Genomic DNA, 26,985 nt, shown 5'->3' on the forward strand with positions numbered 1-26,985 from the left:
GGAACAGCAGCTTGGACCGAATGTGAGCGATGATTTGCGTTTTATGTCAAAGCACCTGATAACCTGCGTGAGGGGAGGCTACGCACGTAATGTCGGCTACATCAGCTTTAATAACAATGGGAATAAGTACAAAAAGGAGTTGCACCGTTAGTTTAAATGACGTTACAAAGACTGAAGTATCTCCAAATGAGGACCAGAAAGCGCAAATAGTTACACATTGTACAATAACGAGTCATTAACCTCTTACTTGCCTGAACCAAGCGCATTTTCTCCAGTTCAGCTTTTCCCAAATCAAAATGTTTACAGCCTGTAGGCCCGAGTAACGCCTCATTTGAAAGCTAAGACCAACACAACTCACCGAAAGATAGTAACTGATCTTTTTCCTTGCGGTGTTGCCGCGATGTTGTCACTTTCTTGACTTAAAAAAAAAAAGCCACATTTTTATCTCTTTTCATCACTTTTTTGTTGATGGCTTTATTGTTGCGTTTTCGTCACGTTTTCGTCACCTTTTCATAACTATTTTGTCACGTTTCATCCTCGTTTTGGTCTCGTTTTGTTGTCGCTGTTTCGACGCAGTTTTCCTGAAGCTTTTAGATTCGGGCTAAGCCAAACTGGAGAAAATGTGCTCGGTTCAGGTGGGGGTCAAGAGGTTACAACAGAGCTTTTCCTCTTCGGCTCGGATACACCGGGAGCTTCTTTTTGGACCATCACAAACTTATGACAACTATATATTTTTTTCTACACAATAAGTCAACAACAAAAAAATAAAAACAGTCGGAATTGACATCTACTTCATAAGAACAAAAGTCATTGAACCGGGGAGGGTACATTAACAGTAAGAGTCCTTGTTTTGTGTCCACTGGTCTCGTGGACATCGACAATATTGTGTTTTATTTTGTGGCTGGTTTTGAAGTCTATTAGAACACGACACATTTAGTACATAAAACCAAACAAGTTGAAAATGGACGGTTTGGGGTCACAGTCTGGTTGGACACATTCATATTTTCTCCCGTTACATGAGGGTGATATATGAATGACAGTGGCCGGTGTTTTTTTTGTTTTTTTTTGTTTTTCTTCTAAGGCCTGTAGCCCACTCCCGCCGCCGCCATGCTCATGCTCTTCAGCTTGTTGTCCTTCTTCCACTTCATCCTGCGGTTCTGGAACCAGATTTTGATCTGTCTCTCGGAGAGGCACAGTGCGTGGGCGATCTCGATGCGCCTCCTGCGCGTCAGGTAGCGGTTGAAGTGGAATTCCTTCTCCAGCTCCAGGGTCTGGTAGCGCGTGTAGGCCGTGCGGGCTCGCTTCCCGTCCGGACCGGAGAGTTCTGGATGGAAACCGAAAAGGATGTTTAAAGGAGGGACGTTTGAAATTGTCGGATGCCATTTTAACACGGTCAAACTAGCAACACAGCAATGCATCACATTTGATACGTTAAAATGACTGGATTTATTAATGTTTTATCTAGCTTTCAGTAATCCTGACTTGCCAAGGAAAAATCTGCCACTTTGATAAGATTGTTTTAATTTTTTTTTTACAATTGTGATTTCCTTTTTAAATGCTATATAATATTTAACGTCATTTTAGGCTTAACTGCTGTTTTATTGGTTGAATTAACAGAAGACTTAATCCACTGACAGATATGTTTTCTTATCAACTCTCACCGAGGCCAAACATTCTTATTTCAAGTAAATTGCCTGTTTCCCCCCCTCAAATCAAGCAGCATGTCGTGCGCCATAAATATCCCCTTAGTTTTAGATCTTGGCACAAAGTTGGCGCGTCATTATGAGCCTGCAAATAAGGGAAATTAAAGGCTGTTTTAAAATTTCCCCCCTAATTTTTCAGCCAAACGCAGTTTCTCAAATGAATTAATAGATTTGTTGTTGTAAATCCTCACTCGCTCCTCCTAACGCTGATGATTTGATCAAACTGTGCTGAAATCAGATGACACTGACATCGAGATGTAAAATGCACTGTCCACAAACAAATGCAGTGATCACCAATTGCTGGATCTCTCTTTATTTGGCAGAGTTAATTTAAGTAAGGCCGTTACGCACGCTTCACCACCGAATAAATAGCAGTCCGTGGCAACAAAACGCACCCCAATTACAGCATTACGCACAAAATGCATGTGCGTAATGATGGTAGGAGTGACAATTATATCTTTTCATTATTAGTACTTGATTTGGACATTGCTCCAAATAAAACAGTACGAAGTTGCCACACGCCACAAGTCATGGCACGGTTTTTACGCACGGCTTTCATTTCGTTCTTTCTTTTTTTGGGCTAGATGTTTCAAATGATTGGACAGTGAAGAATGCTACTTAATTATCATATACAAAATTAAGTGCCTATCGAGCAGGAAAACACCCCGGGCATTGGGAACAAAGCACCGAGGTCCACACACAGAACATTATAGGGCACAAGAGGAAAAAAAGAGAGCCCTTTTGTGATGGCTTCAATCAGAGGCCAACGTGTTGATTCAACCTTTACAATGTCCCCCCCCTGAATGCGCCGTGCCACGTATGTCACGGGGATGTACACACACGTTCTTAAACTGTCCCTGACTCCATTGCTTCCCCCACATAAAAAAAAGAAACATTTGCGTTGGCTTTATTCACACCTGATACGTAAACAAGTTCTGACACAGGTGAAGAGGGCCATTCTGTATCTCGACTTCCACGTTTTGATGCACTATCTAATCCGGTTATCATAAACAAGTCAAGTAAGTTTGTCAGACACTTAACTGGCTTTGTTATGATTAGAAAAAGACATCTCAAAAATAAGTAACACTGGACGTGCCCTTGATTTCGAGCAGGTCAGTACAATTATCTGCGGATGGAACACGTATTTTTGCACTTGAGGGAAAAAACAGCTTTTTCTTGTTCCACTGAAAACCCAAATGAATGTCATATATTCTTAATTCCAGTCATTCTAACTTATTCAAATGCAGGCTATAACATTGTAGGCTGTCAAAACTTTCCAGAATGTGTAGCTAAAACAGTTTTCGCTTAGCTTTGACATTAACAGGGGGGGAATAAGCTCAGTTTTGCGCGTATGCCAACACCATTTTAGCTGTACAAAGTAAAACACTCTGGCTAACATTACGCACAAGGAAGCAAAGCAAAGACGACCTACGCGGTCAACTTTTTCTTTACCGTGATTTATGTGCAGTTTCCGCATCCACGGGTAGATCTGGGGCTGCGAGCCGTCGGACACACTCTGAGGAGTGCCCGGAGCGCTGCCCGTGGGCTTCTCCTCGTCCAAGTTCGCTGCCACAGCCGCCGCCACAGCCGCCGCTTTGGCCACGCTACAGTCCCGGTTCAGCATCATGTTCCCCCCTCCTCCTGCCCCGCGCGACGGGCTGCCCATACTCGAACTCTTCCCCGGCCGCGCGTCACCACCACCACCACCGCCGCCGCTGGAAGAGGCGCATGAGGGCAGCTGCTCGGAGGGTACTGCCAGCGGTTGTTGCTGGTGTTGTGGCGGTGGCGGAGAGGACAGGGGCAGCGGGGACTCGTTGTTGTTGTTTCTGCTGACGGCCGGGGCAGTGGAGGTGCTGCCCTGCTGCGCGTACCTGCCCGGGTCTATGGAGGGCGCCGCGGAGGAAGAGGAGGACGAAGAGGGACCGGGGGAGTAGCAGCCCTGCGCGCGCTCGCCGAAGTGGCCGCCGTCCCCCCGCGCCACGCTCAGGTCCACCCCGTTGTAGCCGTAGCCGTACCTGCCGGAGTGCATTCCCGTCGAGTCCCTGTACTCTCCCGCGTCGCCATAATTATGTAACTGGAAGTCCGCGCCGTTGGGGTAGCGTCCGCAAAATGAGTTCACAAAATACGAGCTCATTTGTTGAACAATTCCACACCTTTTTGCCCCTTGTTTTTTCCTCCTCTCCTTTGCGCCTTTTTCAGTCGTTTATTTTCAGGTGAAACCCCAGCATAGAGACGCGCGCTTTCGGGGAGTGATTTGTGCTTTAGCGCGTCCTATAGCCGCCTCTCAGCAGAACAATTTATGATGAATTATGGAAATGAGTGGGACATGGACTTGATTCTCCAGGCTCCTACGTAGGCACCCAAATATGGGGCTACGGCTGAGAGTCACGTGCTTTTGTTGACCAGTCGTAAATCCTGCTCGGTGACCTCCAGAGGTAAACTCGCGCGCGCGGTCGGGGGAAGGGAGAGGGAGGGGTCTCGGGGAAGAGTCGGGCACGCGCGCTCACGCTCACGCTCGAGCCCACAACTCCGGAGCGCTCTGGAGCGTCGCGAAGTTTTTTTGGGTTGTCGCAGTGCGCCATCCTCTGGCCGAACCCGCGCATTGAACGCTCCTCCGAAACGGGGTCACGGGGAGGTTAACGAGCAATGCGGCAAAGAGGAGGAAAAAAAACAAAACAAAAAGAAAATCAAGGGTGCGATGCGGGTGCCGAACAATACGACACGCGGGGAGAGGGGGGGTAATGCAAAAGAATCTGTTTGCGCGCGTTATGATGAGGCCATGAGCGCAAATCGTGTGTGGATGATGAAATAAAAAGGCACCACTGCAGATAGTTTGCGCCCACATTATGATAAAGAAACAGCTGGGAGAGGCTTAGTCAATAAGGTTCACCGAAAACGAGCGAAAACGAACATTTTATTTAGTTTTACGCAATAAAAAAGTTCAACCGATGGCAAAAGCCTGGGTTATACAACTCGCTTAGTCCGTGTTATGTGGCTTTTAGTGCATCTGTGCCACAATAACACAGTGACCTATGACTTATCGCCCTGCTGTAAATGACACTTACATTTAATGTAGACAGATACAAAAACAATACAGCCGTTTGTTTTGATGCACTATTGCAACGCGCGCTGCTTTATTTGATAAAACAAAACTAAATATAAAGTGAGGGGATCGTCATGGAGGTTTGTGAGGCCTTTCGTGTCATAATGTAAATTTATATTGAATCAAACATGGGTATAGGGACATATACGCTTTATCCCTTCAGCCTACTGCATTTCGACCATCCATGACGGTATAGTTATACAACTATATAGTTAAACATTTTGAAAGTTTATTTTTCCTCAAATAAACGAATCATTTAAAAGAGAGTCGGTTCTTTCGCGAATTTCGTTTCAAATCTCATGGTCCTGCTTTTTACAGCGTGTGGAAAATTAAATAAATTCTGAGATTCGGGGGGAATTTCAAGATGTAACAATGCAATGTTATGTGTTTTGAAAAAGTGTCCACAATATTGACGACATTAAAAAATAATAATAATGATTCGTTTCTTCCCCGTAAGGACTGGACCTATACTGCCATGCGTAAAAAAGCGCATGTGTGGATGCGATTGTTTAAATTTAGGCGAGAATTCCCCTCGTGTATTGTTATACAGACATTTTCCATCATAGACACTTTCAGATAATGTTGACAGGGGTAATATAATATCAGATGGAGGGCAGGGACAAACAGGTTGCGTTCACGTGACATCACCACATTCTTATGAGCCTATAGTTTAACATTGAGGTGGAGGGTGACTGAAAATTCCATGATGGTAACTATAGTAACTGGCGAACTGTGGATTATTATATTTTTGTCTTACATCTCAGGCATTACTGGGTGAATGCATGAAACAAAAACTGTCTCGAAGTTCATTATTTTCTCTCTCAGTACGTATAGACTAAAGTCCAATTATTTCCTCAAAAAGGCGTCCAAATGTGGTGATAATATTCAAACGCATGAAAGTGACGTTGTCCAGTCGAAACACCTCCCTAACTGACTTTTGTCCATTTTCGTTTTGGAGATTTTTTCTTTTACATAAACTGTATTTCTCCTACAGAGTTGTATTGGCACCTGCCCTCCATCTGACATTATGACATCATCACATTCTAGAACGTGAACGTGACCTATACAACACTATGGGAGAGAAACAGAGTTTGAAAGGCATCCCCTCCAAAAAGAAAATGGACAAATATTGAAATAGATCATTATTTGGAAGTGACTGGATTCACAAACTTGACATCTGACCACCATCACACAAATGCTTTTGAATATTGTCACCACTTTTGGACACCTTTATGACAAAATTGTTTGTGGTCAAGTAATGACAGAGACATGAGCCAAAAAACAAGATAATCTGCATTTTGACAGTTACCATAGCAACTATCACGGAAATATTTCTTACCTGCCCACTACCTCCATTTTATTTATCGGCCCTTTAGAATGTTGTACGCATTATCCTGTAGATTTTGCAGGAACACAAAACCATAGCATTCTCTTTTGTTTTGTGCGTAATGGTGTGACTGCTGCGGCTGTGTTGAAAGCGCCTCATAGATTCCTGCAGTATACACGCCTTGGTGAGACGGGAGTGTTTCGGGCTCTGGCCTCTCTCGCCCTCCTCTCCACCCTTTCTTCTCTCTCCGTTTGTTTTTCTTCTTCTTCAGGAATTTTTATGGCGCCGGCATTTCTCAAAGCGCTGACTTGTCCTTCGCCTCGCCGGCTAGTGCCTCAACCACAAGCCCGGTCCTGCGCGCTTAGACTGGATTGGACTGTAATTATTTGGGGAAACAGGTATGAGCGCGCTCTTTTTCAAGGGGGGAGAGCTAAAGGCGCGTTACATCTGCGAGGAACAAAACTCGGGTTAGGAGACTGGGGCTGATTTACGACGGGCCAATGGCGACAAAGTTCCCACGAAGTGTTTTCACCCCCTCCCCTCCTTCTTTGGAGCAGCCCAGGCCGAGGCAGGGACACACCCGGAGCGACATGAGGAGGAAGGAAACGCCAGAGTGAGGGAGAGAAAACAGGGGCCAAACAGGGGCCAAATGATTACTGGGGGGGGGGAGAGCCTTTCTCTTCTCTGTGGTATCAGAATGAGGGCAGTGCACTCTGCAGGCGCCACGCTAAAAACGCATGGAACAAGAGGGGAGGACGCGTAAAGGCCAAACGCAGGGGATGACATAGAGGGGAAGGCAATTACGCACGGACTCAAACAATCCAAATCGGTGAAGTATCAATAGCCAAGCCATGTAAACCGACACAGCAATGTTGGATGCGCCTGGAGAAAGGGCCACAGCTCGTGTTTCGTGTTTTCCCTCGATTTTTTATTGGAAACAAGTATGAAATGACACATAATATTAAAACTAATGAGAAAATCCACGCTGACGCTTTTTGTTATGAAACACAGCAGTGTCGCGACATCCCTGCAGGGGAATTGGCCGTACTGCTTGTTTACTCCGTATTCATTGCTCCATGTCATAAACAAATTGCCGAATAGCGTTCTTTTTCGATGGTTCATAAATACAAGATCTCGGTTAAACTATTCCTTGTGTGAGCATTTTGGTGTTGCATGAAAATGGCAACGATTCATGCACCACTTCATCCTGACCTGTATTTCTGCAGCAGTAATGGACTTATGAAAACGCATACAGTTGCTACATGTGGCGCACGAGCAGAGGGATTTATGGTTTGTGTGCAAGATTTGGAGAAGTTGCGTCAAGGTGCAATAAAGAAAAAAAAAAGTTGCATTTCAGCAAGTGTAAACTGTAGCTTCTTTATTCAGTTTGGCCTGTTTGACTCTCACTGAGTTAATGGATGCTTCATCAGGGATAAACAACAATTGTGCGGCGATTTGCCAAACTTAAGCGCTAGAAAATGTATAAATTATTTAAAATAATAATAATAATAAAATCGCAGTGCCCATAACGTGCTACAGTTTTGTGTTTGTCTTTTCAAAATGAACAACCGAGCATAGTTTTAGTTGCTCATATAATCTGTGCGAAATCAGGGTCAGCCATGACGCACACCAGAACCAGAACCACCGCGAATCCACAAGAGGGCGCCAAACCAAGCGTTCGTCCAGGCACTATTTTTTTTTTTCCTTCCCCTCCTATCCTCTAAAATGACTTCCCACACACACAGACAGACAGACAGACATTCAAAGGCTCTGTTTACATATTACAACACGACCAACCGTCCCAAAGCCTTGCGCAATCCGGCTTGTGAAATGGAGGAAAGGAAAAAGCCAAGGAATCATGGCGACAAAAAAAAAAAAAAAAACACATACGAATGTACATGTAGACCAAGACATAGGATCTTACCTGGTGAGTCGCGTCCTGAAATGGAACCGCAGTCGATGAGGGAGAGAGAGCGCGGAGGGAAGGAAGGCAGGTGCACATCCAGAGTCCCCCATTTGGAACACCTCCAGGGGCGCCTTAAGGTCACTGACGCACCGGTCCATCCGCATATCCCCTCCCACACGCAAGAAGACAGCACACACACACACACACACAAAAAACAATCGTAAAATCCACTTAATCCTGGACCAGTTCGCTGTGTAAGGCTCACTGCTGCAAACATCTCCCCGACAGCAGCGCGCGTTTTCAAATGAGCCCCGCGCCGTATTGCTCCTATCCGAATATAAATATATATATATTTATAGAGAGAGGGAAAAAAAAAAGTTCATGTTCACGGCGCCGGAGCACGTGACCGCAGCCCGCGGACCAATGGGATGCGGGGTAGAGTCGTAAAGTTGGAGAGCCGGCGCTGTAAATTTTCATAAACAACGGCGGATTTATGGGGCAGAGCTGCGCAAGGGGGGGGGGGGGGAGAAGAGGAGAGAGGAAGCGAGGAGAAGGAGGGGAGAGGGGAAGGGGGAGGAGGGTCATCGGCCAGGCGCCATCTTACCCGGGGAAAGGGAGGCGACGCAGAGTTCAACAGTCACTTCCCTCTCCTTTTAATAAGACGCCGCAGCCTGCCCCGTCTCGCATCCTCATAGCTCGCATTCCCGACGCAGAAAATGCCGTTTGTCTCCGTCAGAGTTTGCGCCACTAATGAAGAGCTATGGGCCACGTTTCGACCTCGAATGCGCCCCCGGTTGAGAGACAGTACTTGTAATAGTTATGAGAGCTTTCTTGCGCGCAGGTTTTTTTTTTTCTTCTTTTTCTCACGGTTGTGTCAGATTTGCGCGTAATAGCTTTTGTCGCCTCATTTATTGCGATGTATCTGTTTTAAATACATCCCTAACATCTGCCTACCTATAGCTTTACCGACAAGCATGTTATTCCATGTGGTAGTGGATGAAGCTTGTCAAGAGGCTCTTGACAAGCTTCATCCACTACCACATGGAATAACATGCTTAATAATATGCATATAACATGATTTTGCTTGGGGTTTATTTGTGCTGGAGTGGTCATAATTCCGCATCATAGTATACCTGAAGTAGGTATATTGTTACCAAGTCCGAAGAAGTGTTTGGTCAAAAATAAAGAGTGTGTTCAGTTAAAGCTGTATTATCAACCTACCATATGTAAAAGCTCTTAGAGAAGATTGAAATGAGTTCCTCTTAACCTCTTGAACCCACATGAACCGAGCACACCATCTCCAGTTTGGCTTTATACACCCAAAATCTAAACGCTTCTTGGAAAAAGCATCAAAATCGCAAGAAAAATGAAAGGAAAACGAGGGTGAAAACGCAACAAAGTGGCAAAAAAAGTGGCAACTATGTGACAAAAAAAATGGGAAAAGATGCGATGAAAAAGTGACAAAAAAAGACTAAATTAATATTAAAAACACAATAAAAAAAAGTGACAAATAATATGAAAAAGTGACCAAAAATGGGTCGAAAACGCAATTAAAAAAGCAACAAAACAATGTCAAAAAGCAATGAAAAAGTGGCGAAAATCCAATGACAACACAGCAACAATGCAAGGATCAATTTTGAGCACTTTTGTTGGTCTTTAGGCTGTAAACTTGTTTAGCTTTAGCATAAAGTCGAACTGGAGAAAATGCACTCGGTTAAGGTGGGGAGTAAACCTGTGTGTTCCATATATTTATATCAAAGATTCACAAACATACGTCATGAGAAGAAATCTTTATTAGGAATTATTGACAACATGAGAGTTAAAACATGACATAACCCATGTATCCACATCGTCTGTGCCCCCATGCTCAATTGCTAATGTTATTAAACAAATTGTGTTTCATACTACTATGCCCCCAGCCAATCAGAAGAAACATGTCTAAGCCATCTAAGGTTGTTTCTGTTTTTCAATCGTACTTCCATTTTCCTAAAAACCTTAAAAATAATAACGCTTTGTGGAAATGGCATAGTTATTCGGCATGAAACAACTTCATCCATATGGCTCTAGTTTTAAAAACACTCCCTCCCATCCGTCTCCCACCCTTCACGCATATATCCCAGGCATGCCCACTTCCCTTAAGCCGTGGCTCGATTCAAATCACCCGGCGGGGCTCGCGCTAACAGCCGGGAACATCAGGGTGACATCAATATCAAAACTTACACTCGTGCGTAAACAGAGGGAAAACAAAACCAACAAAAAGGCACTTAACGGTTTACGCCGAATCGTTACGTTTCATTCGTTTCTCTCTCAACATCCGCGCCAGTCAGTGTGTGAATAAATGAGCTAGGTAGTTTTGCTAAGAGAGGGGTGTGTATTCAGTAGTGTGCGCGCGGGTGTGAGGGAAGTGCAAATGGTTATTGGCTCCTCAGTTGAAGCGATTCATTAAAACGGATCGATAGCTTCACCATAATTACGCATTAAAAAAAAGCTTTAGTGCAATAACGCGTCAGTTCCAAACACCTTTTTAACTGCCGCGCTGTTTCCTCTGCTTGATCGCTTTGTCCTTGCCTCCTCCTTGTGTCCCAGAATCAGCTGACCCCTCTACCGCCGCCGCCACCGCCGCTACGGAACCGTCGTTGGGCCGACCGTCCGGCTGCTCCGCCTCCGGGCCGCGGAAGACGCTTCTCTCCCGTTTCCACTTCATCCGACGGTTCTGGAACCAGATTTTGATCTGTCTCTCGGTGAGGCCCAGCGCGCCGGAGACCTCCACCCGCCTCTTGAGGGTCGGGTACCGGCCATAGTGGAACTCCTTCTCCAGCTCCAGAGTTTGGTGCCGGGAGTACGTCTGCCTCCCGCGTCTCCTGCTCGGATCTGGGCCAGAAACGACATGGAACGGTTGCGGATGCGTTAAATCACAATGACAGGGTGGCACGTTTACAAGGTTATCATCATCAAAAAAAAAAAAAAAAGCGTGACTCAAAATGTGTGCTACAATTGATTTAATTTGTTTGTCATAAAGGAGTGTGTTGGGTCACGTACGCGTCAGGAAATTGTAACAAAAACACAGCACGCTATAGATGCGCTGTAGGTGTCTGTTCTTAAGATGGGGTCATTTTTATTGTGTGACGTCACGAAATGGTTGGTATCCATGCCAACCACAAGGGGGGGTGGGGGGCCATGATGTCGTGGGAGCCATTTTAAAGACGGTGATGTCAAACGAGGAGTGAGTGAGAGTCCAAAACGAAACATTCTATATCCTTTGAACTCTCAAAATGGCGCCCATAACAGGGACAAGTCATGTGCCCGAGAATCCATCAATACAAAGGCTAATGCTTTAAAAACACTCTCTCTATACTGAATTTTGTTTTCCAGGTCGTGGAATAAAATGCGTTCAGTAATTGTAAGAGCAAACCTTTGTGCGCAGTGAATCTTATGATTAAAGCCTTTTTTTCGTATCTTTTTTTTTCTCATCTTACTGAACTACCTGTTATAGCCTAGAAGTTGTTGTTGCCTGTTTACATGCACCGTGACAGTTTTTCTCTCTGAAAATTGTAGGGGGGTTCTCTCTGTGAAGAATTTCGGATTTGTCAGAAATGCGCAGGGAATGAGCTGGCACCAAAACTGGACAATGAGATTGAAACATATGTCCTTCCTTTCTTTTGTAAAACAGCGCAGTTTGGTTTCCTCATATAAGCTCACGTGAATCATGAAAGCTGAGAAATAATTATAGCCTGGGTCAAATAGATACCGCCCTAAATGCCCTTATTATCCCAACCAACTTGACTGTCAGGCCCCTTTTGGTTTGAAAAGAAATACGCGCGACGCATCCAGGCAGAAATCAATTTAGCTGACAAAAATATTGCACATTTCTGTTGAGCCTGCACTTCAGCAGCCAGTAAATTAAAGCAAAAAACTGTTCAAACCGCCCTTTGATTTGCACGAGGCTTGGGTTTCCTTTTACGCACCGCCGTGACCTTCCAGACATGCGCTTCTATTTGAAGTGTTTTTCTCTCTCTCTCGCTCGCTCTATACCTAACGGGGCTGGTCTCATTCTTGTGTGACACCAGACATGCTTTTCCAATTAGAGACAGCTCTCCCCTGACTCAAAGAAGAAGAAGAGAAAAAAAAAAACACAACTCCAAATCTCTCGCATTCTAAATCCACCTGACTGCTTTACGTCGCCGACAATATTAGGCAGCCAGCGCGGATCGATCCGAGCTATGCGCACGGACCGGTTTCTTCTCCTCCTTCTCCTTCCACACCGAAAACCCCCCCTCTGCACTGCGGACCCCATTAGAGGGAGGAAAAAAGGGGAGAAGGGGTGATTTACGCGCAGGAGGAGGCCGCCTGCGCTGCTTTACTGCCGTGGAGGGAGGAGAGGGGAGAGAGAGAGAGAGAGAGAGAGAGAGAGAGAGAGAGAGAGAGAGAGAGAGAGAGAGAGAGAGAGAGAGAGAGAGAGAGAGAGAGAGAGAGAGAGAGAGAGAGAGAGAGAGAGAGAGAAAGCCCAGCGGCAGAGTCCACCCGGGAGCCAAATGAATTTATGGCGCAGCTCTCATTAGTTGCGCAGTAAAACTTTTACGATTCCATTGCGCCATTGGAAATTAAAGCTATACGGTGGGTAATATTTAGGCGTTTGGGAAGCGCGGTTTATCTTCGGAGTGTAACGATTTGCGCGTTGCGTTCGGTGTTATGGGCTGTTTCCTGTATTGTTAGGTTTGGGGCTAAATGTCTAAAATGCTCCTTCATTTGGCACCATTTTTGCTTTATGTCCTCCTTTAGTTATTTAGCTGCAACAAAAGGAAGTCGAATCCATTTTAGGCCGAAGTAATACAATTTATTCAGGTAAAAAAAACACACACATAAACGGTGTGTTTTGCTACATTGGATTTCATTAAAAATCTGTGCATTTGTGCGCATTGTTGTCTTTATTTATCCATTGATCCATTCATCTGATTTAGACAAGTCAAGCTAATATTTAACGTTACATAGGCTACGTGTCTGTGAAATATAATTATATTAGAGGTGGGCATAGATTATTTTTTTTTAATCTAGATTAATCTAGATTAAAATGTTTCGCTTGAATTCTGCCGAAGCCATTCAGAATATGTGTGCTCCCCAAATAATGACTAAAAGTAAGTCTTTGAGAACGAGTTTCTCTAGTCAGGTGGTGCGTTAGACCAGGGGCTCATCTCCTGTTTCCAAAATGCATCACAAACTGCTTGAGAACATTTTACTATGATAATTGGTGATGAAAATAATTCATGTTCAAGAAGATGCACTTGTGTTTCCTAACTGTTTATTCAGTTAAACATTAATTTTGAACTAAGAGGTCCTAATGAACTGTTTACAGTCAGTAGCTTTGTGTCAATCAATTTTCTGGTGACAAACTAAATCTCCTCTGCTGCAACTATGACCTGCTAAAGAAAAAAGTCTCTCGCATGGGACAGTTGTGGCAGGAGTCCCCAAGTATTTATTTACGGGTAATGTGGGCCATTTTACTAGATTAACGCAGCATGTTAACGCCGATAACGACCCACCACAAAATTATATATAAATATATATATATATGTATATATATATATATATATATATGCATATTACTTGCTTGACTACATTTCATCAGTGTCCTCGTGTGTTGTACAGCCTGTCAAATATTCTTGAAAATGATAATGACTTACATAAAGGCCCAGTAGCTGTTTTTCTTTATTTTTTTTTATTGTTTGTTCCGTGACAATGAAACACACAGTTGTGGTCATATTGCAACTTCCCCCAATAACGCATTTCTAACATCCCAATTCTTCACAGGGATGAGTTTGAAAGTTTGACAGCTTTCAGGGACCAAACTGTCACAGTAATGTAAACAACAACCCGTCGATAGAAAAAATAATAATGTTTGAGTTAGATGGTCACAAAGGTCTTTTTAAAATAACCTCTGCTTTTGCTATAACAAAAACAAAACAAAAAAACAGGTACAGGGCCTTTAATCTTACTCTATTGCACGAAAACAAAAAAGCACCTCCTTCCCTATTTCATTGCATTTTCAGAAATCGAGTGACCTACATTTCGCCCGAGCTGGCTTTTCGTATGTGTGTGTGTGTGTGTGTGTGTGTGTGTGTGTGTGTGTGTGTGTGTGTGTGTGTGTGTGTGTGTGTGTGTGTGTGTGTGTGTGTGTGTGTGTGTGTGTGTGTGTGTGTGTGTGTGCGCGCGCGCCATGGTGGTTACGTACCTGCCACTGCCATCCACGGATACACCCGCCGCTGCTGCAGCTGCTGACGATCCCCCACTTGTCCTCCTCGCGCGTAAAAGTCCCGGTGGTCCCCCTCCCAGCTCGGAGCGCCATGACCGTAGAGCCCTGGGAAAGGAACGGCAGCAGCACCAAGCAAGCTACTACTACCACCACCACCACCACTACTGCTACAGCCGTCCACAACCGGGAACGCAGCCCGAACCGCTTCCAAAAAATGCGAAGTCATATTTTTTTTTTCCTCCTAGTCTTTGGAGAGAGAGAGCCGCCTCTGATTTGTTGGCCCAGAATCCTGAGTGTCGTGTTTACGAGCCGCGGTGATATACGCTCCCCCCCCCCCACCACCACCACCACCACTACCACCGCCTCAATACGGGGTCGGGAGATTTACGCCAAAAGCCATTTTACTTTAACTCACGCAGCCGAAAAGGAACGCGGGTCACGTGAGCCCCGGGCCTGCGCGCACTTTGGACCAATCGGGAAGCAATAGCTGGCTGTTTTTTCTTTTTTTTCTTTTTCATGATGGCGCTCGAAAAGTTCTCACACCCCTCCTCCTCCTCCTCCTCCCCCTTCTCTCCAAACTCTCTCTCTCTCTAAAACAACAACAACAACAACCTCTCATTCATAAATGCGCCGGTATATCCACACATACACACGTGATCGATCACATTTTACAGCTGGGTTATTATTTGTGGAAATATTCTGCAGCCGCGCGTTTTGAAATTTGGGAGTGAGCAACAAAAGGCCGCGCGCACTGGATGTTTAACTGCAGCGCAATAAAACAGTCAGCGTTATACGACTCTCTCTCTCTCTCTCTCTCTCTCTCTCTCTCTCCAGCTCCGAGGCTTTCAGGGCTCGGCCAAAACAATAATCATGGTCATAAAATAACCATAAAAATTACACCCGAGAATAAAACTTAAGGCCAGGATCGCAACAGTTTGAGGTTGAAGTTTTAAATGTGTGGCTGCGAGTCGCAACATTCTTCTTCTTCTTCTTCTTTTTTTTTGTGTAATGCGTGATGTGTTTGTGTAAATCAAGCAGAATAGTTTTGCAAGTGAGTGATGGCATTTTCAAACCTTTCCCGACACAATGAAAGATGGATCACTTTTATTTATGATTTCGTATATTAAAAAAAAAAAAAAAAAAAAACGGACACAAATTTCTCGTTGACATTTGGATATGTTTTCTGAGGGGACTTTAAATTTACAAGCTTATATTTTGAACCTCTTAATCCCTCACCAGAACTGAGCACATTTTCTCCAGTTTGGCTTTACCGAAATCTAAGCTCGGGAACAAAACAACAAAAAAAAGCGAAAAACGAGGATGAAAACGCAACGAAAGCCACAACAGAGCGACAAAAAAAAAAAAAGTCACAACGAAGCAGCAATAATACAACAACAAAAGTGACAAACATGTGACGAAAGCGCAACAAAAAAAGCAACGAAGGAAAAAAGCAACAAAAACACCACAAAAAAAACGACAAAAATGCTTAAAAAATGTGACAATAACAATGCGACAACATTTTTTTTTTATAACATCAGTTTTATAGGCCTTAGCTTTCAAATGAGGCGATACAGGGGGTCTAGCCGAATTGGAGAAAATGCACTTAATAAGAGGTTAATAAACACATTATTAATAGGGGAGAAAATTATTTAAACTAAAAAAAAAATATTGCTGTATGTGCGTTAAATGTGGTGTCTGTACGAGCAACTTTATTGAAAAAAAGTGAAAAGGGGGGAAAAAATCTATAAAAGTGAAGAAAAATGTGTAAATATCCGATAAACAAAAACAATACTGATTCCATGTGATATAACACAGCAGGCGGCCGCTTCATTTATAACTGAAGCGCTTTTCGAAACAGGGAAAAGCGCGGACTTAACGTATTTTAAAGTTATGCAAATCAGTCCCCAAAACACACACACACGTTTTACTCGAAGCGGAAAGGGCGCTGCGTATCCAAATCTTTTAAACGGATTTTCAGGCGACATCGAAACCAACGGATGAGCTGGTGTGTGGGAAGTGCAGGGCAGCGGTCAAGACTCTCTAATGCTGAAACGTAAATTACACAAATGCACAGTGCAGACATTAACAGAGGCGTTTAAACTGACAAGAACTTAGAAATATCTATCTTGAAGTAGCCTACCTGTCTTACGCTAAGGGGGTTTGGCAAAGTATTCACCCAAGAAATATTAACATTACTTTGAAATAAAATCATTGCACTCAAAAAGAAGTATTAAAGTCGAAGCCCAGATGGTTCAACTATTTTCTCCATTTTCCCTCCAGTCCTCAGTGCAGAATGGGAGCTGTTGTTTCCTGCACTGTAATCTTAATGTTGACCCTCTGTGCGCGCCTTACATGGTAGAATTAAAGCTAAGCGCCCGAGCTGATGACAGGGATAGTGATGAGACAAGTCTATATGAGTGAACACTGTAAACACTGACTTGAGTAACTTCTTCTTCTTGGCATATCGTTTCATCGCACGAACACACACGCATTGGTTTTACTTCACAAACTTAACTTTGAAGTATGAGTAGTCTTACCTAAACATTTGGTTGCTCGTGGATAAATCCGTGACATCCAGCTTGATGTCAACAGAAATCACTTCAGCTGTAATAGGCTAGACTTGCTTTGGTTGTTTTCTTGTTATAAATAAAAAAAAATAAAAAAAAACAAGCACACAATTCAACTTTTACGCACGGTTAGGCCCTGCGTATTCTTTTACGTGAGTCACAACTTTACACTTCCACTAGAGTGACGTTACTCCCCCTTATATTTTTTTGGCTGCTCTTGTCAGTTTAGGACACAGACACCCAGTCATTCTCCATCTTACCCCTGACGCTGTTCCCCGCGCTCTCCGCCAGCTCCGCGGCCGCGTGCACGCACACGGCGCCGCTCCACAGCCGCCCGCACTCCGCTCTCCTATGAGGCTTTCCTTACCCCGTCCGCAGGCGCGAAAGTTATTACGTGTTTTAAATGCGTCAGATATTTTCCTGAGCCCATAAACCCCCCCACCCCCCCACCCACCCCAGCTGTGAGGGCCAGAAGACGCGTTTATGACACTCTCGTTTGCGGCGCTGCTCTGGGCCAGTGTCGCCATCCAGTGGAGAACGCCCCGAACTGCGTGCGCTGGGAGATTTCTGAACGTAATGGTTTGTGTCGAGAGTCTCTTTGGGAGCAGTTTAAAGCCACACTGCGGAACATTACGGGGATTCCGTGCTGAGATTAACCGAGCAATTAAGCATTTGGAGGAGCATGTTGCGTAATGAAACGTTGGCGAAGCAAAGTCAAAGCAAAGTCGAAGCAAAGCGGCGACATCTCCGTGGAGACGAGCCGGCAACGTCCCGCTCCATGCCGAGTCAGGCCTGAGGAGAAGTTATAAAGTGTTCCTCACTATAAAACATGAAAACAGATGCTTTTATATAATACCATTATTTTATGTATTTATTTACTTTCTACTATTACACACTGTCGGCCTATTTACACTATGTAATATTTTATGGATGAGTCTATCGCCAATGGGCTTTCATTACATTCGAAATATCTAGTATCCAGTACCATTTTAAGTCTTATATATGACTATATTGAAACCAAGGTCCTGTTCCTGGTATTATTTAGTTTTGCCCTTTCATACATTGTAAAGTCAGACCTTTGTGAATCTGTGCGTCTAATTCTAAAGTAATCGTGAATATGCCGCTGACAAACCCTGACCCAAAATGTCATGTGTCGATTGTATCTTAGTAAAAGCAAAGGTGATCTCATGCGTATAAGTGTATGGCCTTGTTGTTATAGTCACGATGTGCATGAATGTGAACTGAAATGAATTGTATCAGTGAAATGAAATGAATTATGCAGATATGGTTTTGACAATGTATGAGAGGGGTTGGGTATTTATAAGTTATCTTCCACCTACTCCCTTTGGGAATATTGTACAAATACAGTTACTCTCTGTGACTCTGCAGCCCAAATAAACCAAAATGATGATAATAATAATATTAATAACAGCTAGTTCTTGTTATTGTTTACATTGGCGATATTAGGAATGACCGTATACTTACAAAGGATTTAAATTTTACATGCTCACTCATTCGCAGCTGGAGAAACCAAACATAATCCAGGGACAGGGTCTGCAGATGGCTGGCAACATTTGAAAAAGACAAAATAAAATAAATCCACATTAAGCTCTGCGCGTATAACCACGACCATAACTAATGAATGTCTGTATAAAAAGCTTGGAGGGTTGTGGTTCTCAAACAGCAGTGGTTATTTGCTGCATTAACTTTTTAATTTAAGCGTTATGACTCAAGTGTATCGTTCCCTCTTGAAAAACACACCTTGAGTCGTGTTTTCTTTAGTAAGGACCCTGCGCTTTCAATAAATCTCCTTTCCAAGAAGGATGGACTAGTTCATAGTCTTTGTCAACACTGCATAACAAAAATATGGACACGGCTTCACCCTCCTGCGTCTCCTTACGGGTTTTTGTTTGAGTCACTCTTACCTCTTAGCCATTGTACACATTATTGTGCACAGATTTGATTCAGGGGTGCAGGAGTTTGTTCAGATGATCTTGTCGACGTCTTCTTAAATCAGGCAACACAGTCCAGCTTTGAAAACCTCCTACTCTGACAAACCAATATGCTGTAAAGAACAAAAACAGAAAAGGGCCAAGAGAAAGCATCAGAAATGTTGAAGCTTCTTTTCTTGCCCATTGCGGGGAATGTCCTGAGGAAGGTCTTGGTTTAGTCTGGATTTAGTGTCAATGTGGTAAACGACTGTTCTGGCTGGAAACGGGCGATTTTTCATGGAAGACTTGCATAAGTGTATACGGGCGCATCGCTCCAGTGTTCTAATGGCACATTGTGTGAGCTAATCGTGTTACAGGCTAATTTATGATCAGAAAACCCTCGTGCAATTATGTTAGCACTGGAGCTATAAAACTGTCCTGTCCTTTAAGCGAGTGGAGGATCCGGAGCATGAGGCGTTTGTGACTTCTATTACACTCTCAGAATGGACAGAAAAAAAGGGGAACTTTCGACGGACAGATCCTGCTCTGAGGCTGTTCCACATAAAGGTGACACAAACCTTTCTACTTAAGTCCTTTACAAATGAGTCTTTGTGAGTTTACAGAGAGTGGAACAAGCATTTTAAATATATGTCATTGCTGAACCGAACACATTATCTCCAGTTTGGCTGTACCCAAATCTAAAAGCTTCTTGAACGAGGATGAAAACGCAACAAATGAAATGTAAAAAAGGAAACAAGAGCGACAAATACGTGCCGGAAAAGCAACAATAACACAATAAAGAAGCGCCAAAAAGACAACCATAACGTGACCAAAATACGACAAGAACACGTCAAAACATGTGACAAAAAGGCATCGACAGGGCAACAAAAACGTTACAATGAGTTTTGTAGGTCTTAGCTTTCAAATGGCCTGTAGTCTGTAAGCTACAGTCAAGAAGCTTTTGGATTTGGGTAAAGCCGGACTGGAGAAAATGCCCTCAATAAAGGCTAAAGGCTTAAGGTTAAAGTTAGATTTTCACACTACCTTGATGCACCTGTAACAATCTGTAATAACTACAACCTATAGTACACACACCATGGAATAAAGTACCTTGGAGGTACATGATGTCATTAGGCCTTAGGGTTAGGGCTAGAGTTGGGGTCTTATGGGCAAACTTATTGATGCAAGGGTTAGAGTTTTGAACTTCCCTTACGAGGGTCAATCGTGTTGCACATTGGGTTGTTTTAAACCAATACAATTCTCATATAAACACATTCAAAGGGGAAACAGGATCATCTTTCTTTATGTCTGTGAAAACATGAGTGATTTTCAGCCACTTAAGGTAATGCATATTGGGATTGATCATGTTTGCGGGACGGATTTAAGTGTTAGGTGGGCCGAATCTGGCCCCCGGGCCACCTCTGATCGTATGTCTTATTACATTATGTGCCTTCAAACTAATAATACACAGTATTACTTTGTGTATGTAAGCCATAGGAGTTATTACACATTGTTACAAAGCACATTACATTGTGCTAACTTGGCAGGTGCAATGTATCAAAGGTAGAATAAAATAAATATATATTGTAGTGATTAATTATAGTATATATTTAGATATTTGTTTATTTTTCTTATTTTAAGTGCAAAAACACCCTTCTTCGACAGGCTGATTTGGTCTAAAACTCACGCTCAGGTCAGTTAGACTAAATCTGAGATATCTTAACTTAGATTCCTTTTTTTCTTTTTTTTAAATTTGCAGTTTAAAACGATGATTAAATAAAGTTATTTTTCGGAATTTAAATCGCATTTATACATTTAACATTATTGTTTCTCGGCCTAGAAGTTCCTGTCGCCGAACCCTGGGATATACAGGAATAAAACATCTAAACCAGCACCTTGTAGGTCATGAAAAAATATCTTGACCATATCTAAACAGATGAGTCCAGATTCGCCTGTTTTTGTCTCAGAGCTTCAAAGCGGCTCTAAATAAGGGCCACTTTTCAGTCCCATCTCCCGCTCTCTCTCTCTCTCGTGCGTTTATGGCGCTGCCCGCAGCAGAGGAGCAGAGGGCGGAAGGTTCCCAGGTAAAACACAAAAGCCTTCCCCCCCACTGCAAAACGACCGTGAGCCCGCGCGCGCGTCCCCGTCGGGAAGAGTCCAATAAAAGGGATTATTTCCGCTGGGCCTTTTGTCCAGAGCGGCTCTCAGAATGAGCAGGGGAAAAACAAATGGGTGTCATTGTGGAAACGGCCTAATTGTGTCTGGACGGCCATAAAGCCATTGGGACAGGAATGCCAGACAGTGGAGCAGACCTCGCTTTTTATGGCGCTGTCTTTGCTCGAGTCTTTGAAGTTTGGTCCATCTGTGTGCCCTTACGCGTCACAACAGCACCGAGGGTCCGGTTGGGCTTTAACCAGGCTTATCCGCGCGGTTCTTAATGACCACTGATGTCTGGAGCATCGGGGCGCTTTTTACGCGCGGATGTTGGATGCTCTGCGTCCTCCGAGGCAGACGCGCGGACATGCTCAGGCTTGAACATCGAAGGTTATAATTTAAGCAGACCGACAAGTGTAGATATGTCCACATTCTGCATCTGATAGAGCCTCATATCAAAGCGCTAATATCTAGTAATTATGCTGCCTTATCTTCGTCAAAATCTCACTTCCTTTTGTCTGCTCCATCCTCCTCATGGAGAGAGTGTGTATCTGGACACACACTCTGGGCCGTGTATTATTTTAGGCTTCAGCTGTCGAATGGCCGCACGTCTTTTTTCTTGTTTTGTGTCCTCTCGCCTCGCAGCGCTTTGCACCCCATAAAAGGTTATGGCGGTAATTGTCTTTTATGGCTGTATACAGCTAACAACATCCTCTGCCAAGAAGCCAATCAGAAACACACACGGTGTCCATCCACGCACTGTGTGCATTTGGAAATGTTGTAAAAGCTGCAGTGTCCACTGTGAGAAATCCACCCGAGGCTTTGGGGAGAGTTTCACTAAAACCCATACATCCACTTTCTATAATAATATTAGATTTATTATCGACTGTCTAGTTCACATCGTGTGGTCAGTTCAAACACAAAGTAGAGATTCCAAATCACAGAACAGAAGTCTAATCCATGTAAAGGCTGTGGACAAGAGACAATAAAATACTCTTCTCTGAGAATAATAAAACGCACATTCAGTTCTAATTTCTAAGAGTTAATCTATAGCATTTCAAATACTAAGGAACCAAACCGTTTCCTTTACATTTCGACCATTTCTACAGTCACTGTATTTCCACTGACTGTTTTGTGCAGATCTGTTTTTGTTCTCTGTTTATTGCGTCCAGCTCTTCTGGACACATGAGCTTAAATCAAGCGCACACCAACGACAATGACCACATTACGTGTGTGCATTCGCAGATATAATTTGTTTTATTTAATAAATAAGTACAAATTACATTGTGAACCAAAGTGAACCGGTCAGCAGACCGTGAGGTATTCCTTAAGTAGCCTACAGTGTTCCATTTCCCTTCACTAAAACACTTCCTGACTCTCGCTGCAGTGGAAGCAAACACTACGCCATAAACGTGAGTGTAGGTAGTTGAAATGTATAGGTAGTCAATCATTAGGTTAACTCTTAATTTCGGGGCATTTTCAGAAGGTTATAACGCGCCTGTTATTCAAATTCCCAATGTTAGATTCAACTCTGGTCAGCAGTTATTGTTATAATCATTAGAGGGAATGGGTACATTATACAAACTATAAGCTAAAGTGACTCTGAAACTGACAACAATAAACGAAAAACAAACCACGCGCGCGCACAGCTAAAAACATCCATTCACAGCACGGGACCCAGGCCAAACTAATACACTTACAACGAGGTCTCGTTCAACCCAGGGCTGAGGGGGGAGCACGCTCAAATTGTGCAATATATAAATGTACTCGCGTTAAGTCGAAGGCCAACATGCTTTTTAACAAGACAATTAAGCTTCTATAGAGAACAGTAAGACAATGAAGTAAAAAGGAGTCCAGCAGATCCCGGGGCTATAGCCGTCCACCGCCCCGCGCGTCAGCACTCTCGTTATTCGTCCTTTGGCGGGCCGTCCTTGTTAAACTTCTTCATTTTCATACGGCGGTTCTGGAACCAGATCTTGACCTGTCTCTCGGTGAGGTTGAGCAGCCGGGCCACCTCGTAGCGCCGGTCCCGGGTCAGGTACGTGTTGAACAGAAACTCCTTCTCCAGCTCCAGGATCTGGTGCTTGGTGTACGGGCAGCGCTTTTTCCGCGTGGCGCTCGCGTGGAGCCAGTTGGACACGGGGTTGTCTGGGGGAGCACAAGTGAATACAAGTGCATCATTATTTACAAATGCGTAATATTCTACAAATGGATGAGGATGAGAGCTGCGTAAAAGTCGGCCGTGTCTGCGGGACTGAGCGGTGCCTGTGCGTAAATGTAGTTGGAAATTGGTAATGCGTCATTGTTGTGTTTGTAAATAAGTGTTTGCTCATGAGACTAAATAACACGAACACTTTTCATTGTTGCGATTATAAATATGTGCTGAGTCAAAAAGGGTGAAAGTGGTTTTGTTTTGGAACTTAATTAGACCTAAATTGTAATTGCATTTAAATTTCAGATAGATTCTCTCACTTTTAATTAATAAATATACAATCCAGTAACAGAGCATTTATTAACTGAAGAATAAAGAACACATCAGTTATATTTGAACCAGTGAGTGTGTGTTTATGTGTGTGTGTTTGTGTGTATGTGCATGTGTGCGTGTGTGAGTGTGTGTGTGTGCGTGTGTGTTTGTGTGTGTGATCATTTCTTCACCAAACTCACACAAAATATACAGGGAAACATAGGTTCCATTTGTTCTACTGCACAATGCCGTTCCTTTTTGTTGGTCACGATGGTCCACCAGAGCAGATTCAAGTTTATGGATCATGCTCAATTATTTTATACTGCGTAATACGTCACTTATTTCATTTGTCAACATAGACTGAGAACTGTTACCAAAAGCTGAAATGGGTCAGACACAGGTTTCAAACGGCATCATAGCGCTTTTCTGTTAATATTGTGCCTGACAATACATTTAAATGTATTTAAATGTGACCTCTATGTGCACTTACTCGGGTCGAGGCCTGGTTTGTCCTCTGCGTCCCCGTTCTGCTCGTGCGCCGCGAGTCCGGCTAGCGCGTCCTTATCGTCCGCTGGAGACGTCGTGGCCACGGTGCCATTGGCGTAGTCGGACAGGAGCAGAGCCGTGTGAGAGGCGCTCAGCACGGCCCCGCTCTCCCCACCAGCGCCGCTGCGCACGCTCTCCGGCTTTACGTGCCCGTAGTGGTGGTGGCTGGGTAGGCTCGTGATGGGTAAAGACGCGGACATGGGCTCCAGCAGCCATGACTGGTAGCGAGGGTCAGTGTCAGCGGCCAACGACCCCTGAGGATGTCCGTAGTGCGGGTGGTGGTGGTGGTGGGGGTACATGGAGGAGACAGAGGCGGGGAACTGCGTGGGAACATGGCTCCACGGAGCTCCAAACACCGCGCCTTTGGTGCTGAACTCACTGTGCTCGTGGATAGCCCCCGCGGATGAGGAGGAGGTCTGTCTGGAATGGTGCAGCCCGGGAGCGGAGCTGTATCGCGGCGTGGAGAGTTCATTCTCGCTCTCCGGTAGAATGAGGGAGTCCACGTAGTAGCTGGTTAGTGTTCCGGATGTCGACATGTCGCAGAAAAAGCGACTTCACATGGACCGGGCGCTCGGAGGGACAGATCCACGCAAACAAATAGCGAGCGCGCACACACACGACACACACATACGGCAGTAAAGCCAGCCCCACAAAATAACAATGTGGAGAAATCAAGTAGCAACTTGGCCCCCTCACACAACTACAGTGGGGCAGTAATGGGGAGCCACGCTGCCGTGCCATTGGGCAGCGCGCGCACGTGATCATACAGGCTGAACAATAAAGGATAAATCAATCCCTCTGGTCATTAAATACTCAGCCCTATCCCATAACCAGCTCCACGTTTAAAGCTAATAATAATCCAATGTTTTGTATGAGAATCACAGTGTGGATGAAGCATATTCCCAGAGAATTCGAGCCACAATCCGCTGTCAGAAACTCGTATTGGTTACAATGAAACGACACACTATGTTTTTTGGGGGAAAGCCCATTTTTACGAGCTACTTTTATAGGACACGTAAGCGCCCTACTATTGCAGCGTACAAAGGAGGCAGGGAGGTTAGAAAGTCACCGCTTATGGCGCATGTAACCGAGCTGAATCTGCTCCAACCAACTGGATTCTCCCTTTTGGTGATGCTCACATACCAACGTTTTCTTTCCTCCTTTACACTACAACGGTTTTCCACATGACACACATTTAGGCACCAAATACGCACGGAATGTGAGCAGCAAACAGGCCACGTTGGGTTACGTATTGCTAAAAATAGCTAAAAAATAAAACCCGGTTTTGCATCAAGAATCAAACGTTAAGCTCCAGATGCCAATGTTTTGTCTCATGTTTACGCATAATCCAAACCCACTGCGTAAAAGCGTTTTTTCCTTCTTTGCAAAGGCGTCTTACACAGTGCAACGAGTCGAAGCCTTCCCAATACAATGAATTTGAAATAAATATTTGCAATTAGGCTATGTTTAGTTCATCATATGTATACATTTCATTATTGCACGTTGCAGATAGAAACAGTGACACTGCGCAAAAACTGGCTTTATTTTTGTTTTCATGTCATTGAACCTTTGTCTACAATGGAAACCTCTTGTAGCTCACACCAATATTCATGAGTAAAACTAGTCTATGTGTTAAACTATTCAATGTGCTGCGAAATTAACATGTTAAAAACATCCTAAACAGGAATATACAATTAACAAAATGAATAATAAAATGTCCGATCTCCAGCACGACTGAATAACACGGAACGCACCTTGTGGAATCCCGACAAACGCGAGTAATGCACATTTAATACGCGTACACAGAGTCGTATATCCATCTATTAACGCGTAGATCAACTCCGCGGCGCAAAGGAGGTGCCAAAATATCACCGGCGTATTGCGTTTATTGACGATATGTCCCTCACGCAGCCGCTTATAACACGTCGTATATATTGCACTAATTATTGGTGGCCTCGTTCCCACTTGTTTGCACCTAAAAATAAAGCCCTCATCGCTGCCATAATCAGACCGAGCCGCGAAGCCCCTAATGAGCGCCAGATATTACGCACTGCGCGGTTGTAGGCTGACGTGTATATTCAAAAAAAGAAAGGAAAAAAAAAAAAAAAGAAGAAGAAGTGACCGAGAGCTGCTTGTTGTCGTGCTTGTGGTTTTGGAACATCGCGACACCGCTTTCCGCAACTGTGTTTGAATACCAGATTAGTGAAAGTGGTTTAGGCAAATACGCACGAGATTAAACAGCAGTGACGTGGGGTTAGCTGTGTGTCATATTAAAATATTTCACAGCATCATGTTGCCCGTTTAATAAAATGAAGAAACAATAACAACAGATACGTACCATGCGTTTATCCGTGCAGCTATTGCATTATCAAGACGCATTGGGTATGTTAGTGCTGACTGATAAGGAGTGTATTCAAATGTACAAATGTGTGCGTAAAATCCGAAGTATATTTGACAAAACAAGGCCGTAAGCAGCATTTTCAGCATTATTTTCGTCTCAACGCTTTTAATGGTCGTGTTTTTGTCACTACTCTAACAGGAAACCCGTGCTTTTCATAAATGTACGTTGAAATGATCACTTGGAAAAAAGTGATATAGAACAGATGAAAAAAACGGTGGTGTATTTTTGAACAGTGTGACACGTTGCTCCATAAAATAATCATGTCTGTTACGCCTATACAAAATGTAACAACATTTAGTGGGGAAAATGGCCGCATATGAGCACACACACAGCGACGTAAACTGTGCGTAAATATGCGCACTTTTCCATCAGTCCACCGCAGTTTATCATTGATTAATATTAGAGAGAAAACCCACTGCGGTGCATCTGTTATCAAAGTATTTCTCTGCGTGTAATAAACACATCCTCCCTGATATACAATGCAGAGGCTAATGTTTATATCAGGCCGAGTCGCGCGATTATCAAATTGAAGATAGCCCACCAGTATCGATCTGCGCGCTGTTTATGGGGTCTCATTTCCGCTAAACCTTGGGGGCAAAGCTGCACCTTGATTTCTCACGTCTCCATTCCACTGCG

General features: G+C 43.9%; 3 protein-coding genes across 3 annotated transcripts; all 3 read right to left on the reverse strand.

The window, feature by feature from the left end:
* Nucleotides 1–535: 535 nt before the first annotated feature.
* Nucleotides 536–4,065, reverse strand: hoxa5a (homeobox A5a). The gene is made up of 2 exons (XM_079570736.1): nucleotides 3,156–4,065; nucleotides 536–1,324 (listed from the first exon to the last, which is right to left on the reverse strand). The coding sequence occupies exons 1-2, from the start codon at nucleotides 3,835–3,837 to the stop codon at nucleotides 1,077–1,079; spliced, it is 930 nt and encodes a 309-aa protein (XP_079426862.1). The 5' UTR covers nucleotides 3,838–4,065; the 3' UTR covers nucleotides 536–1,076.
* A 5,797-nt stretch (nucleotides 4,066–9,862) lies between these two features.
* Nucleotides 9,863–14,594, reverse strand: LOC306974201 (uncharacterized protein). Its single transcript, XM_079571370.1, has 2 exons — nucleotides 14,266–14,594; nucleotides 9,863–10,910 (listed from the first exon to the last, which is right to left on the reverse strand). Exons 1-2 carry the CDS (start codon nucleotides 14,510–14,512, stop codon nucleotides 10,564–10,566), a joined length of 594 nt encoding a protein of 197 aa, XP_079427496.1. The 5' UTR covers nucleotides 14,513–14,594; the 3' UTR covers nucleotides 9,863–10,563.
* A 7,984-nt stretch (nucleotides 14,595–22,578) lies between these two features.
* Nucleotides 22,579–24,502, reverse strand: hoxa9a (homeobox A9a). Its single transcript, XM_079571451.1, has 2 exons — nucleotides 23,893–24,502; nucleotides 22,579–23,086 (listed from the first exon to the last, which is right to left on the reverse strand). Exons 1-2 carry the CDS (start codon nucleotides 24,482–24,484, stop codon nucleotides 22,845–22,847), a joined length of 834 nt encoding a protein of 277 aa, XP_079427577.1. The 5' UTR covers nucleotides 24,485–24,502; the 3' UTR covers nucleotides 22,579–22,844.
* Nucleotides 24,503–26,985: the final 2,483 nt, after the last annotated feature.

This window comes from Gobius niger, assembly GCF_951799975.1.
Source record: "Gobius niger genome assembly, chromosome: 14".
Classification (NCBI taxonomy): Eukaryota; Metazoa; Chordata; class Actinopteri; order Gobiiformes; family Gobiidae; genus Gobius; species Gobius niger.

Excerpts from the sequence above, each read along its gene's own strand:
- hoxa9a (XM_079571451.1), bottom strand. The coding sequence starts at position 24,484 with ATGTCGACATCCGGAACACTAACCAGCTACTACGTGGACTCCCTCATT. Across the intron at positions 23,087-23,892 it reads CAAACCAGGCCTCGACCCGA|ACAACCCCGTGTCCAACTGG; the intron begins GTAAGTGCACAT and ends GTGCTCCCCCAG.
- hoxa5a (XM_079570736.1), bottom strand. The coding sequence starts at position 3,837 with ATGAGCTCGTATTTTGTGAACTCATTTTGCGGACGCTACCCCAACGGC. Across the intron at positions 1,325-3,155 it reads GAAACTGCACATAAATCACG|AACTCTCCGGTCCGGACGGG; the intron begins GTAAAGAAAAAG and ends GTTTCCATCCAG.
- LOC306974201 (XM_079571370.1), bottom strand. The coding sequence starts at position 14,512 with ATGACTTCGCATTTTTTGGAAGCGGTTCGGGCTGCGTTCCCGGTTGTG. Across the intron at positions 10,911-14,265 it reads TCCGTGGATGGCAGTGGCAG|ATCCGAGCAGGAGACGCGGG; the intron begins GTACGTAACCAC and ends TTTCTGGCCCAG.